The sequence below is a fragment of the Caloenas nicobarica genome, chromosome 10 (genome assembly GCF_036013445.1).
Source record: "Caloenas nicobarica isolate bCalNic1 chromosome 10, bCalNic1.hap1, whole genome shotgun sequence".
Classification (NCBI taxonomy): Eukaryota; Metazoa; Chordata; class Aves; order Columbiformes; family Columbidae; genus Caloenas; species Caloenas nicobarica.
Genome location: NC_088254.1, coordinates 8,167,877 through 8,183,310, shown reverse-complemented (window position 1 = coordinate 8,183,310; position 15,434 = coordinate 8,167,877). Strand labels below are relative to the sequence as shown.

Genomic DNA, 15,434 nt, shown 5'->3' with positions numbered 1-15,434 from the left:
AGGCTCAATGCACCGTCACCATATGGAGAACCACGCCAGTGCAGAGTTTGTGGTGCTGCTGTACAATAGTCAGTTGTGGTCTACATAATCTGAAACATTTCCCCCCTCTGAGGCTGCTCTCACACTTTCATCACCAACCACAGGAAAAACTGCATTTAATTATAACTTGTGTATAATAAAAGGCATCTGCATTAGTGTGATATGTTACCCATTTCTCCAATGTTATTTGAAAACAGGAGCAGATGTCTCTGTCTTTTTTTTTTTTTTTTCTCCTCTGGGTATCCCCTTTGGCATCACCCTTTTCAATCCAATAGCCTGGACAACCTAATACCACATAATGTCAAAATTATGAATAACATGCAACAAAGTCTTGGTTTCTGGCTGTTATATTTGCTTTCATACCCAATAACAGAACACTGCTGGCTCACAATTTGACCAACTAAACAAGATATTCTTCAGTTTTTGATTTTTTTCAGTGAATATTCACTGTTCATACATCCACTACACATTAATGTAGCTCTACCACAACTATGAAAGTACAGCGGTTACAAGGAGACACTCTTCTGGTCTGAGCCCAGTTTGCAGTAAAATCTACTTATTATAAAAGTAATAGTCCTTTGTTATCAGACAAGTCAGGTTTCATTTGTCTGGACTATTCTATGATGGTTCAGTACACCTTTTTTTTTTTTTTTTTATGAGCTGAAGACACTCATGCAGGTAACAACTAAAATCCATTAGTCTGAAAGCAACTCAAGTCACCACCAACATAAGAAATATTTCATTATGCAGAAATAGAAACTGATATAACAGTGACAAGTGTTGACCTGTTGCAGAGAAAACTTTGTGGCTGCCAACTTCATTGCAGAAATAATTGTTTCAGGTAAAATGACGCTTTGAATGACTGAAGGCAATGTAATTTCGCACCCCTTAAACTTCACAGTATAAGAGTTCTAGACATAGCACGAGAAGGTTTAATCTAGCTAGTTAAGTAAAAAAAAAATAATAAAACTAATCAAAAAGCAACAATATAATGCCTTATACTGATGTACAAATTCATCAATACTACTTAGTTATAAGATGACAAAATTCTGAGATGGGAATTCTCAGTAGCAAATCAGGTTATGCACTTCTATTTTTACTTAAAGTCTCAGTTTTCTTGCTTTGAGAAAGATGGAGGTTACAGTCAGATCTTTACAGAAGATGACATGCGATTAATGGCATAATCTAATCAGTAAAACCTACTACAAAAGACCAAATAAATTGAAGCTGCTTAGCTTAAGGAATGGAAAACAAAGGGGGCAATAATGAGCCTTCCAAACAGTTTTCATAAATAAATAAAAAGAGCTGTTCATTTTATCCTTGCAGCAAATAGTTCTCCATGTTTATAGCCAACACACAAGTAACAGTGGATTTAAATTTAATCAGAGGTGATCCAAATTAGCTAGCAGGAAAAACTACTTAGTGGAAAGGCAAACAAAGCACAAGAACAAATTGCCTGAGGAGATCCTGGCACAGGGAGGCAGATCCCAAACTTCTCCCGGGAACAACTAAGGTATGAGTGATCCTTCCTCAGGGCAGAGGAGCAGAGCTACAGGACTCAGAGGTCACTTCCCCGCCTTTGGTCCTGCGATTTCCGAGCCACTCTGTACCGGGCAACAACTCTAGCAGAGCCCTAGGATACAGCCAAAACTACAGGTAGCTACGGGAGACAGCTGGAGTATTCCAGAACATCTCAGAAACACTGCAGAGTTGGAGATTCATGACGTTAGTTCCCTCCTCCTCTGCCTTCAGGAATTGCCCATTACACAGCACACCACCTAAAGTGAAGAGTTTGAGCCTGCACTGGGGAACAAGAGAAACATACTGAATTTTCCTTGCCAAGTTCAGTCTTGAAAGTAATTAATAGAATCACATAGCCTGCAAAAGAGAGAGATCAACTAACCCATTGAATCTACTTTCCCATGGTTCGCGATTGATTCCTCCTCTAGGTGACATAGTAATATTCATTCTAACTACAAATGCACCATCAAAAAGATTTCTCTCTGCTGCAAGTTAATCAACAACCAAGTATTTCGCTCTACAAATTCAAACTATTTTTCCCCTTAACGTCACCCCATAATTCTAGGCCTTTCTTTCTTTCTTATACATTTTTCAGTTATTTGGCAAGACAAGGTTTGTAAGTGGAAGTAATAAATTTCACTAGGTACAGCTGTATAGTGAACAATGTTTATTTTGCTAGTTTGCTACTTTTATAAACAGAAGCTGCATTACATTCAGGTTTTGTTCCAACAGTCCTCTTTTTAAAATTAGTCAGTTTCTAAAGCAGTTTGGGTTTTCTTTGTTTTTCAAAAACATCATTCATATATAGAACAAATATAGGAGGTCCGTGTATAAAAAGTATATAAAGACTAAAACTTCAGAAAGTAAGTACTTTTTTACCTAAATGAACCTGGCAGAACTGAAAACAAACAAAAAACCAGAAAAACACTCTTATTTTAAGTAATCAGAAATTATCTGATTTAATCAAAACCTGTTAGAAGCTCAGAACTTCTGAACATTGGGATCATTTAATTAGGAATAATGAGAAAAAAATATCAAAACCAGCTAAAAGACTGTTTCAGGCACAGTGAAGCAGATAAGAGAATTCCCCAAAATCTTTAAAAAAATACCACTGTGGGCAGGCAGTCCACGGAACAATGTAATTACAATTTTATTTTTTATCTTTCTAAGATATACTAAGAACCTCTCTGTTTCTTGGAGGTTTGGATTCTCCCCCCAGCCCCCAACCTGCATATCATGGGTAATAAATTGAAAAAACCCGAAAGCAGAATACTTTAGAATACTACATCTCTTGCTTCCTTAATTACATTCACTGTTTTCTATGTTCTGGGGAGGGGGGGTGTGGAAATCTAACTGTATATTCTTTACTTGCTTACTTCCAAATTTTAAGGATTTCAGAAATTTAAAGTTACCCTGTAGAATTTTAACATGTTTAGTAGCTTTTAAGCAGACTAATTCTCCATTAAATCACTGCCTAATGCAATAGTTGTCATTCCTGCAGATTTAGACTTAAGACAAGCATTGAGTTTTTCCTCACTTTTACTGTATTACAACCTTAGATCTTATTGAATTAAATGTGCTACCAGTAGGTTGACACAGATTGCATGTTAAATAGAAAAACAGTTTATCTTGAATTCATATAATTCAGCACTCTGATCCTGAATCAAAAATTCCAGCAATACCAAGGAATGCACAAGCGCCTCTGTCAGAATTTAGAAATGAGATCTGCATCTTGGGATTTCAGCAGCAGTTGCTGAAACTACACTACGCAAGAATGTCCCTGAAGAAGAAATGTCACTTCAACTGAAACCCACAAATATTTCAAATACAACTAGCTGTGCATGAAGACAATGACTGACAAAGCAGTACTGATCTGACACACACTGATTTTTAAATACTGTAGGATACTTCATCCTCTTAAACTATAGCTTACATACAAACTAACTGTTCAGAAAAGGAGGAAAAAAGTGGACAAATCAGAGGCCCATTTAACCCAGTGTTATATTTCTGTGTGGAAGAAGCGAAGGTTTAGGGACCAGTATAAGAACCAGGACATGCCCAGAGACATCCAAGGATGCTCTGTTTCCAGGTAACCAGTAATTTAAGGGCCTCCTTCAGCTAAACAACATATTCCAATTGTTTTTCATATCCACTACTGGAGTTAATCTCCATTAATACAATTAACCTCTTTTTTAGCATATTTCTAATCTTGGCTTCCAAAAAATTGTGTGTTCTCCATTGAAAAAGTGCTTCGTTTTCCTCTGGTTAAACATGCAGCCTGACAATTTCACTGGGTCTCCCAAATTTTTTCATTGTGATAAATGAAGAATGATCATTCTCACCACATCATGATGTTTGATTTGAAATCACTAACACGACCCACTTCCAGGATCTCTCTCTGAAATTCAGCAGTCTCAGTCTGTTCGTCTCTTTGTAAGGAAAATGGGCCAGAGTTTGGACTGTCCTCATTCTCAGCTCCTTTTCCACTCCTACATTTTGACACAGGTTTGCAACACTGCACACAGTACTCTAAATGTGAATTAATGATAGACTTCCACAGTAATAACGTTCATAATGCTTGGTGACAGTATATATATATACCTTCTAACCAGCTACAAAATTAAGTAAGCTGCTATAGCCACAGCCAATAGCACTAAGTATTTTGCAAATACTGAGCACGTTATAGCACTGCAAATTCAACACTGAAAAGGGATGCAATGCAACGGCAAACTTTAAACCTGGAGATATCTAAACCAAACCAGACATTTCTGGGTTTTGTTTGTTTGTTTTGTTTTTCCTGCTCCAGGTTACATACAATAATATTATGTTTCATAGATTTCATTTCTAACATGTTATGCAGTAATTCTTTTTCCTGGTTAAATGCCCTGACTTTATAAATGGATTCACAAACAAATTAACTACATCATATTCCTAATTATACGTCTGAAAGCGATGTAAGAGGTGTGAAGGTAGGTTTTGCAAAGTTTCATGGTATACTTTCACCCAAAAGCAAACAAATTGTATCCAGAAGAACATTTTATCACCTGCTCAGAAAAATGCTACCAGTGGCATCCACTCAATAAACTCACATGCACGTGCTGGATGCAAAGTGGAATTACCAGAAGCCAGCACACCATTTTTTATTTTAAACTACTACTATCATATTTGTCCTGTACTTCCCAGAGCAAAGAGCCCTAATCCTGTTAATATTCCTCAACAGCCTTCAGGCTTTAGGCATTTTTTAATCGTGCCTTCCATGTTCCTTCTTATCATCATGCCACACGATAACCCATGCAATGACACAAAACCATCACCAGCATTATTAAAGAATTGTCAAGCCACTTGGAAAACATGACCTCTTCTTATTTATTCTGTTACCCCAGGGCTGCACCTCCTTTATATTAGAGTTCTGACTGAAGATTTTGCTGGGGCACAGCCTGTCACAGAAGACGTGCAGGCAGCTTTTATGGCAGGCAGGCTCAGCCTGACTGATAATTCAGACAGCTATTATTAAAAATGCGTATGTCATATTTGGGATGAGATGATCACAGTATTCTTCATGAACATTCATCGCCTTCCTATATAATTGATCAACGATCAATCCCACAAAGTAAGAGCTAGTCTTTGCGCTCTTAGAATTTCAAAAGCAGGCAGACTCGCAGGAACTAGAACTGGACTGCAGTTCAGAGCAGAGCGTGCCAAATTTTGAATGGGCTGAGGAAATTATAGTTTAGGTTTAGAACCTATTCCACTGTAACATTATCGTATTTCCCTGCCAGTGCTGTAAACACATCTATGGAACTGGTTTAATTCTTTCACCAGTCTAAGCATCTTAAAGGAATATTCTTGCAGTATTAGCTCAGCTGATTTCCAACAAAGGCCATATCTATATAGCCACGACAATTTCCCAGCAGAAAGTCTTTACAGTCCATTTTATAGATGTTCATTTGCAACGACCATATTTTTTATGCCTCTTACAAGAAACATGTGGAACATTGGTGGCTCGATAAAAAACAATCTACCAAAAACCCCTTAAAACTTGCAGATAACAACCTCTCAGATCTCTCAAGGCTAGCAGAAAAATGGAGCAGAGGCCAAGCAAAACATCATGACACAATGTGTACATGTCTGCCTGGTTCATATGCTCAGCTATTTTAATCCTTCAGTGCATTTTGGAAGCCTTTAATCAGAGATGTAGTAAACCGTTTGAATTTTACAGTACGTGGTAAGTGTAAATATTACCAGCTTAAACGATTTAGGTTTCCCTCCTTTGTATAAAAACTCTGTCTGAACATCTGTGCCTGTGAAGATTAAAGGGCTAAAAAGCCTGGAAATAGAAGACCTTTGTATTCACAAATCACTGAAGGGAGTTACAATGCCTGGAAAGCTTAACTGCCCCTTCAACCAACTTTGACCACATCTGAAGAAACTTTAACATTATTTAAATAGTCTAGAAAGTAAACAGCTCTCAAAAAAGTTCAGAACAGTTTTTGTGCCAACAGAGCTTGAAGCTTCCTCCAAGTTTGGCTAATTCTTTTCACACCAAGACCACCTCCATTGCGCTTTGTGAGCCGAGTGTTTTAGGACAGAGGTTTCTTTCCATGTTTTTTGTGAGACCGTTAAGTTCTTCCAAGTAAACTGATAGCTCACTCCTGACCTCACTCCTACCAGTTCTATACAATTACTTCTTATCTACAGGAGGATTGCTCCTGATTTACAGTAAGATAAAGATGATAAGCATCAGGCCCTCACCATATCACAGGTTAGGCGTCTTTATTTTAATGAACTATTTCCTCATCATTGACTATCATCTGTGACCTAAGTCACTCAGCTTGGACTACACTAGGCCTTTTCCAGGTCAGTCACCTTCAGCTGTCACAAAGCTTTTGCCCTTCTATTGTATTTCTACACTTTAAAAATTCTTTGGGATCCACATATGGCGGAAATATTGATTTTGTTTATTTAGTAATTGACATAACACCTCTCGAGATCTCTCAGTGAGTCATCCACCCATCACTCCAGAAGCAGAGAGGACAAGCTGTCATAAAATAGAAAGAAACACTCCCTACAGAAGAACTCATCTGTGAAATCAAAAAGCTTCTCACCTTTATCATTGCTCTGATCCAAAGCCTGGGACAGAACTAGCAGGCAATACTGCTCTGAAGGAAGATGAGAAGCTTATCTATGACCTTGTAAGTTCACCTGCTCTGGAATTCAACTGGAATAAAGATCCTTTCATTTTTTCCAGAGGAACATAGAAGGAGCTTTAAGCCTCTCATGCTCCAAGCTTAAAGAAGTCAGTATTTATTTATTTAAAATAAATAAATAAGAGGTCCATGATAAAGCAGATTAAAAATAACAAAAACATTGGCCTTGATTTTTCACAGAGTATATTTGCATAAAACAATGTATCCTTATCCTGTCTCCTTTCCCGAAACAAAGAAGAATTTTATTTTCTAACCATTTCAGTCCACATCATCAAGGACGGGAATTAGTAACAACACAGAGGTAACAAGAAAATTCTTTCAGCTGTTGTTCTAAATATTCTGTTGCCCCAAAAGGCCAATTTTAAAGGAAAAGTCTTGGCATGGACTAAGTCATCTCTCCTGTTCCCTAAAGATCACTGTGATTAGAATAGCAATGTTGTGAACTAGAAAGGCTCTATTTTACTAAAGTTTCAATGAATGCAACAGCAGGTATATCTATACGGTTAAATACCTGTACTGAAGGCAAGTGGATATACTGACCACTGGAAAACTGCAAGAGGAATATAGGCCACATTTCAGTTGGCAGTGTTGATGGAACTGATGTGTTTGAAAACACAATAATAATGGATAGCAGCTATCTTATAAACAATTAAAACATTACAAGATATAAAAAACTGTGACACCTGCAAACACTTGTTGCAAGGAAGACATACACAGCAGCTGTACACAGGTATGTGATTACTAAGCTGCTCTAGAAAAATATAGTTTAGTGTATGCAGCCCAGCAGGACAGAACCATAATAACTTTATAGTGGGGCTGTTAGGAAGACCTGAGTCCTGACAAGTTACACATTTCAGATACTGTTGACCTTAGGGCAGAGCTTCCCTCTACCTAGACTGCAAGGAAGAACACAGCCTTCCATTCTGTGCTTCTGCTTCTCAGGATTTGCACAAGTGAAGTGGTGAGCAGCTGTGGCGGGATCCCATGGGACTTCTTACAACTATTAGGCATTCGCCCTGGTGTCTGGGCCAGAAGCCAAGCTTAGATATTAACTACTTTGTCTAACTCCAATTCCCTCCAGTGTTTCAAGGATAGAGCAGACTTGCTTCATGCTTCACATTTTACTCTATTATAGTGTGTGCAGATGTATTAGGCAGCTGTATCCCTTTCAGTTAACAGAATAGTGACTTTTATGGGGTGTGGTAGGGTAAAAGAACAATGGAAATGAAGAGACATTGCCATTCACTGTCATTATTACAACAGAAATGAAGGTGTAAGATCACATTTATACACAGAATGTCCTATATGAATCCTAAAAATGATATCATAGTCAGATTTAGTAACCAAATTCTTATCACTTGAAATAGTATTCTGAAAGTTATCACCCTCTCTGCACACTCTCCCTCTACCTTCCCCTTTACATCTCCACCATCCTCTTTCTACAGCCCGTAGAAGGAATCATTCCTGGCACCTTAAGCCCTTTGCAGCACACTGGAGCAAGCAAGCAAGATTGCCAGGGAAAACAAAGATGGAAAGACAGAAAGATGAAAACAAATCAGTAACCTACTTCTTGATTTTTTTTCAAAGACAGAGGACAGCAAGACCTCAAAGTAGGTAGTCCAAGTAATCTGAGAATATGCCGAAATTCCTTTAAGCCTCAGCACTTCATTTTACTTGTCACATATACATGTTCCATTCCTAGGACAAACTTCAGGGAGGTACATGACTGCCCAGAAAAAAGGTTTACCCTACAGCAGACAAATGTAGATGTTAAGCAATTTTAAAACTTTAGATAAGAACATGGGCACAGACAAGCAAGGGAGATGCAGTATTTTTAATTTGTTCTGAAGCAAAGCGGAAGTGCATAGATCCTCACGGTCAACCACACTGGCAGATTAGTTTGTTTAAAAGAACTTCTGATAAGCTCCAAATTCAATTGCATGTATTCTGCCAATGCAATCAGCGCAGTGCTATTGTGTGGTAGATTTAAGGAGAAAAAGGAAAACAGAGATAACTCAGAAATTACTCCTTCTCGAGGTAAGGAAAACTTCTGCGTCTACTGAAAAGAAACAAAATACCAACCCACACCTCCAACCAAACCAGAAAAACTCACCCTCCTGAAAAAACCAGCATACTAGAGATAGGAAAGCTGCTCTGAAGTAGATGTTAATTGTAGAAATTCCCTTTTATGAACAAAACTGCTATTTGAGTAATGATGGGTTCTGGCCATTACATTGCATTGCTACTCATTTCCACAAGTAACTGAGCTGCTCGAACGGCTCACCACGGCCAGCTGAGAGATCCTGGCCACCTTCCTCTTCCCCCTGTGCCTGTCTTTTCCCTCAGCTTCTGCTCCTGATCCCATTCCTTCTTTCTCCTGACTTAACAGTGATGACCATTCAACAAGCATATTAATGCTGTAACAGAAGCAAGATGTTAAAACAAAGCAATATTTGCATCAGAAATTTTATTTGGACAAACTTTACTTCCATTTATGTTACCAATGTTACTAAAATAAACAAGGCATAAATATATCTACAGCTTACTTCCTTAACACAGCAACATGATTAATTAAAAATCCAGCCAGGAATGACTTCTGAAATATTAGGAATACAGTCTTCAGTGGCTGCCTGGGACAAGGACTGTTATGTTTCACAGTTTAACCTTCTGTTCATCACAGTATGACACTTATCAGGTAAGCTTAAATAATATTTGTTCAATAAAACAACCATAGGGAGGGAGAACAGAGAGCCTGACTGCATGATGAGCAGCAGGAGGGCTGTTCATATGGCCAGTACTGATGAACAAGGTAAGTTAACTGTTAAAATATTTAGAAATATTTCAGTTCAAACACTTCCAGTCAGGTTGGTTGATTTCTGAATGCAAGTAGCAATTATTTGGTTTCACATAACATTACCTCCTTTTTTACTAATATTGATGAGTATTTTAGCCTTAGAGTGGAGTACACTTGATATTTAGAAATTATATGCTATGAATGAGGAATAAGTAAGTTAGATCGCGGAAAAAAACAATCTCCAAGAAGATACTGACCAATACTACAATCCCTGTATTCAGCAAGAAACCACAAAAGCCTTTGCATAGGAAATTTTATTTCTATCTGATGAACATACCATGTTTAACGTATTTGTATTATCATTCAAACTTGTGCTTTTTACTAAGATAAGATTAACAAACAGAGCAGTACATAAGCTCAGATGTAGGAAGATGTAAAGATGCTCTTTGTTTTTAGATTTTGTGCACTTCTGACAGGAGAGACCGCATTGTTTAAAGTAAAAAAAAAGCACAAAAGCTACTTCTATATAAAAAACAGGTAGCCAGGTATTTCTGAAACTAGAAATTCTCTATTGGTCAATTCTGACTTTGTATGACAGAGAAGCTTCCAAGGCTTTAATTCCAAAATTATAAAACTAAAAGTAGAAAACAATGCCCAGTCAAATGTTTTCCTCAAAATAAGTATCTTCTCACCAGCTAATGTTCAAAACGTTTTTACTTTAACAGCCAAGCTTAAGTTTCCCCAGAGTAACAAAAGAAGGGGAACTGAAACAGAGTAATATTGCATTCAGTCTGGGGATGACAGGGGTTGCTCCTGAAACCGGAAGAGTTCCAGAATAAACTGAAATGAGGGAAAGGGGGAGGGGGAAAACCAAAAAACACCATCTTTCCCATTTGGTCATGTCATCCCCCCCCCAAGTCTTAATTCCACTATCTGCACTTCCCTGCTATGAAAGTAATTTGGCTCATTGTTCTGGCTAACAGTCCCCAGGCTGTCATGCCAGAGAGAGATTTGTGTGTGTGCATCTGAGGAAAGCAACCTGCTGAGCTCTGCTCTTCCAGATTCTGTTAATGAAATTTTCCTTAAATAATTAAAAAAAAAAATGCTGCCTGATAAGATAAGCTTCTTCATGTTCAAGTCCTAGACATATGCCACTACATCAAGAGTAGCTAAACAATACTTTAAGTAGTTCTAATATACTGAAGCTAAATAAAACTCTCACAAGTAAGAGTCAGGCATACACGAATAGATTTTTGTTCCAAAACTGACATTATGTCAGCTTCTCTGACTTTAAACATGGATTCCGAAAAAAAGAAGAAACAAAAAATTAAAATCTAGTGAGATTTAAAAACAAACAGAAACCATTTCCGTATGTCTCTAAGTGCTCTCAAGTCCTAAAAAAAAATAACATCTCGGCTGAACTGTGGGTGTCCAGAGGCAATTACAACTGGATTCCCATCAACTGCTTTGGGGATTGTCCTGGGTTTTGTTTCATTTTCCCAAAAGTTTCAGTGTAAGAAAAAAAAATCTAGACTATTTGGAAATATTTTAATGAAATACTTAGCCAAATACCCAAGTTCAATTTTCTAATCTTATTTCCCTGTCTATAGCCTTCAGAGCAAAAGCGACTATATGCAGGGTGCACAAGAGAGAATCCAAACACTCTCCAACACTGCACGTTCAAGCACTAATTGTGCACTCAAGCTTAACTTCAAGCTGCAAAACAAACACACGATAAAGATTGGGTATAAACTAATGTTTTATTATAATTCAGCTCTAGTTACTCAGTTTCCACATACTGTACCCTCTGAGTGTGTACATGGAAGTTATACCCTCTGAGTGTGTACACGAAAGTTACTAAACACCACTTTTGTTACTCACTACATTGTAAAAATGACACATTTTCCATCAAATCCTTCCCTCCTCCTCCTCCTCTCCCTTTCTACCAGCAAAACCAAGCTCCTCTCACATAGAAGGAACTCTGCCAAAGAGCAGAGAGATCCGTGCAGAAATCCCCAGGAGGTGCTGACTAGGTACGCCAGCAAACACATGTCCAGGTTGCTGCATAAAAACAACAGGGACAATTTCCAGAGCTACAGAGCTGAGAACTTAGACACGATTAGACATATGTCTGACTTGGCCTTCAGAGCTACTAACAGCCCCTCATGTCTGGAGCTGATGGGTGGGTCAGAAGGTTTCTCAAAAGTTTAATAAATACAGACTTCCAGTCTAAAAACAGTGTGGCATGAATAGAATCCTCTCCCATAGTGTAAGAGCTGAGAATAACAGCCAGCCTCGGAGCCCGTATGAGATGGTCACTAGGAGACTTCTGCCTCTCTTGTTTTCTGTAAAAAGAACAGCTCGAAGGTGGTTACCATGGCCCTTAGTGCCCTGCTGCAGTCCCTTTAACGAGTACAGAAACACTCCCGACCCGTGGCATTTCTCATTCAACTGAAAACAAAGAATCTGATTTTATCAAAATTAATTCTGGAGCTTCACAGAATGAAGCAATTGTTTGTCCAACTTACTCTATTTTGGTTAGTAGATTTTTTTTCCCCTAAGGCCATTTGGAAACTGGATTGCAGCATCTCTCCACTGTCAATGTTACAAAAGAACGTCTAATTAGACAGAGTACTGAAAAAAAAGCAGCAGCATGACCATCTCAGCTGCACAAAAAACCAGAAGAGATCTAAAACAGGGAGAAATCCTATTGTGTACTCAGGTTTAGAATAGAGCACTAGGGCAGCTTAAGAAATGCTGCAGACTGGACCGTCTCAGTTTCAGACTTCATCATTAACTGACCTCAATTTAACTTGTCTTATGATTAGGCTGCACAAGGAGCTGAACACGACAGCTCTGTTCTTTCAGGAACTACGACTATTGGATGACTCCAGGTTTCTAGTCCGTACCTGTGGAGCTACTGTCCAAATAATTCCTTACCCCAAAGGCAGTAGCCTATGCACATAAGAAAAAGGAAACCCCGCAAACTTACCTTTTATCTCCCTTAAAAAGTACAGTTTAAAAATAAACATGCATGTTCCATTATTATTTAAAATCTATAATAAAAAGCAAACTTTTTAAAAATAGGTTGTTACCTTTCACAATTACTTTGTTGTGTTTGAATACCAATTAAAAGACAAGAACAACATTGATACAAGGTCAGAGCCCATAAAGAGATAGAAGAGCATTCAAGGGGTGTCCTCTCAGGTCTCTGGTAGAACCAGCAATAGCCACACTTCATTCCTGACAAGCATTTGTCCAACACATTCACAGAGACATCCATCATGGAAATTCTAGATGTTATCCAGTCACTATGATCTATTCTTCTTTATATCCTTACCATGACGAGTTTTTTTCGAACATAAAGCCTAAGTTTCCCTTGCCCCAGTGTAAATCCATTTCTTCTGACCTACTCCATCACAGACAGAAAGAATAGCCTTCTCTTCAGCATTTATAAGTATTTGGAGATTAAATCTGCCTCTCCCACCAGGCTTAGTTTAGACTAAACAACCTGAATTCATTCAAACTTCCCTCAGAGGTGAGATTTTAAAGCCTCTTAAGGATAATCATTGTTGCCTTCCCCTTCCCCTCAAATTGTCCACTACTTTCCTGAAATGCAGCGCAAAAACCAAAGTATTCCAGCCGAGAATGCTGAACAGGATGGAAGGTGCGCAGGCTGCAAGCTGCCTTCGACATGCCACTGTCGATGGTGAATGAACATTCACAAGAGCACAACAGGGAAGTTCAGCAGTTTCCAGCTCTGATTTCTAGCACTGTAAATCTAGCAACAGAGTGTGGTTTGGGTCCGACCTCTGTTTCAGATGTCTCCATCTCTGCACGAGAAAGAGCCACCTATGAGCAACTGGATGCTTCTGCTAATCACTCCGTGTTTGAGTGCTGCTCTCACCAACCTGAATTCTTCTTCCTTTTGTCTTACCTGATGAAAATGCTCCAAAGATTCAGTAAGCTGACATGGACCTATTTGTGACCTACAACACTTCATATAATTACTCAGCTAATTAACCACAATGAGCCTCTTTTAACCAAGTTTATATTTATATATACTTGATTTAGATTGCATTGCTTCATGATTCTTATTCCAATGTTTTCGACATTTACCTTTAAGTATACAAAATCTGAATATTTGTAATGCTTACCTTTCTGTGTTCAATTGAAGGCTGTGGGATGACAAACTGAAATCCCAGCACTGCTAGGGAACCGAGAAGTCTGAAAAAGCAAACAGTGAAACAGAAGATATAATTACCACTAACACAAACCACATATCTACAACTTGTTATCGGGCTTCATACCGCAGGAACTGATGTAGACACTTGAATATCATTACTAACCAAAGCAGACTCACTAAACTGTATGAAACGTTCTTAAACTGTAAGAAAACTTCTTATAACATTCTCTTCACAGCAAGCAGTACCAGGTACATACACATATTTATCTATAAAGCAAAAGTGCACCAAGTATAATCCAATGGTAGTTTTTCACATAACATTATGTTTAAATTCAAATATTTTTGGCAGTGCATATTTTAACACCTTGGCATGTGGTGTCAAACTGGCATATGCTTTGCAAGTTTTCTAAAGTGGTAAGTAAGAATTCACCCATCTGTGGACTAAGTCTGCTTCGAGATCTGGCTTGTCATTTTACAGATGAACACTTCACCTCCAGCACACAGGAAACATGCAAAGAATCACCATAGTTTTGCAGAAAATAGGTTCTTCTCCAGCTGCCTAACGCTTGTGGAAAATGAATAACCTAATGGGCACAGAAGATGGAAAGTAGCAGGGACAGCTCAACAGAGACTTTGGATAAGCAGCCAAGCATCACCCCAGTCCCCACATCTTCAGTGTGAAAGGAGTCATGATGGGAACCAAGCCCAAACAAACGTTGTTCTGTCAAGCCTCACCACCAAAATGACTCCTAGGAGCCCATTACAAGTTAGGCTCAGTTAGCTCAGTCTTTTGTTTGCTATAGTTTGCACTGGGGACTGCTTTGCCCGCTTCTGGCAAGCCCCTTCATCAGAAAACACAGAAAGGTATGAGAAGTAGAATAAAGGTATCTTTATTTCTACCAGGAGTTTGAGTTTTCAGTCTACAAAGAGTATGCTTTGGACCCTCTATAAACGGGAAAGCTGCTAATGATTTGCTGAACTGCAGTGCAGAAGTAAAACTGATGGATTTGGACACAAAATACATCTGCAAACTAATGGACCAGACAAAATCCAGCTGTGCTTCCTACTCACAGCTCCTTCCCTTGCTCCCTGCACAGTAACCCTTTAAATGTTTCTCATTGTTTCAGTTATTTTCAGAGACAGACCTCCTAAACAGAAAGAGGAGTTTTTTATACTCAGCATCTCATTATCACCCATACAAATATTCTTCTATGAGGGAGAATGTTTTTCTTGAGTTTTCTGTGTTTGTTCTTTCTAACATACTGCAAAAGGAATCGTTAGGGAAGGACTGATCGCACATGGCCTATCATCACTTCATCATCATAGTCTAAGCCCCTGTCTCTCAAAGCAAGAAACTATTCAAAGGCAAGAAAAAGCCATTACTTCCTTACTGCCACATCAATATAGAAAAAAAAATAATTAAAACACTTTAAAAGTCCGTTAGAAGGAAGTACTATATTTCACAAAGCTATCATTTGTGATAAAGCAAAATACAGAGGAGGTAGCTGAAATCAGAGCCAGTGTAACGCACTATAAAGAAACCACAGTAACAGTCAAAATGTGCAAATAACACAGTGGTGGATGGAAGCCAAAGGCATGAATGAAGAAACTGATTTGCCAGTCACACCTGAAATCAAAGGTAGAAAAAGAAACAAAACTCAGGCCTCCAAACTGCAAAATCACAGCT

General features: G+C 38.4%; 1 protein-coding gene across 5 annotated transcripts in view; it reads right to left on the bottom strand.

The window, feature by feature from the left end:
* THSD4 (thrombospondin type 1 domain containing 4) overlaps positions 1-15,434 on the bottom strand; it is a 285,606-nt gene that overhangs the window by 246,489 nt on the left and 23,683 nt on the right. For all 5 annotated transcript variants that reach the window (XM_065641502.1, XM_065641500.1, XM_065641501.1 and 2 more), the window contains one exon: positions 13,719-13,788. In XM_065641502.1, the coding sequence (XP_065497574.1) occupies positions 13,719-13,788 (70 nt within the window). The remainder of the gene's footprint in view (positions 1-13,718; positions 13,789-15,434) is intronic.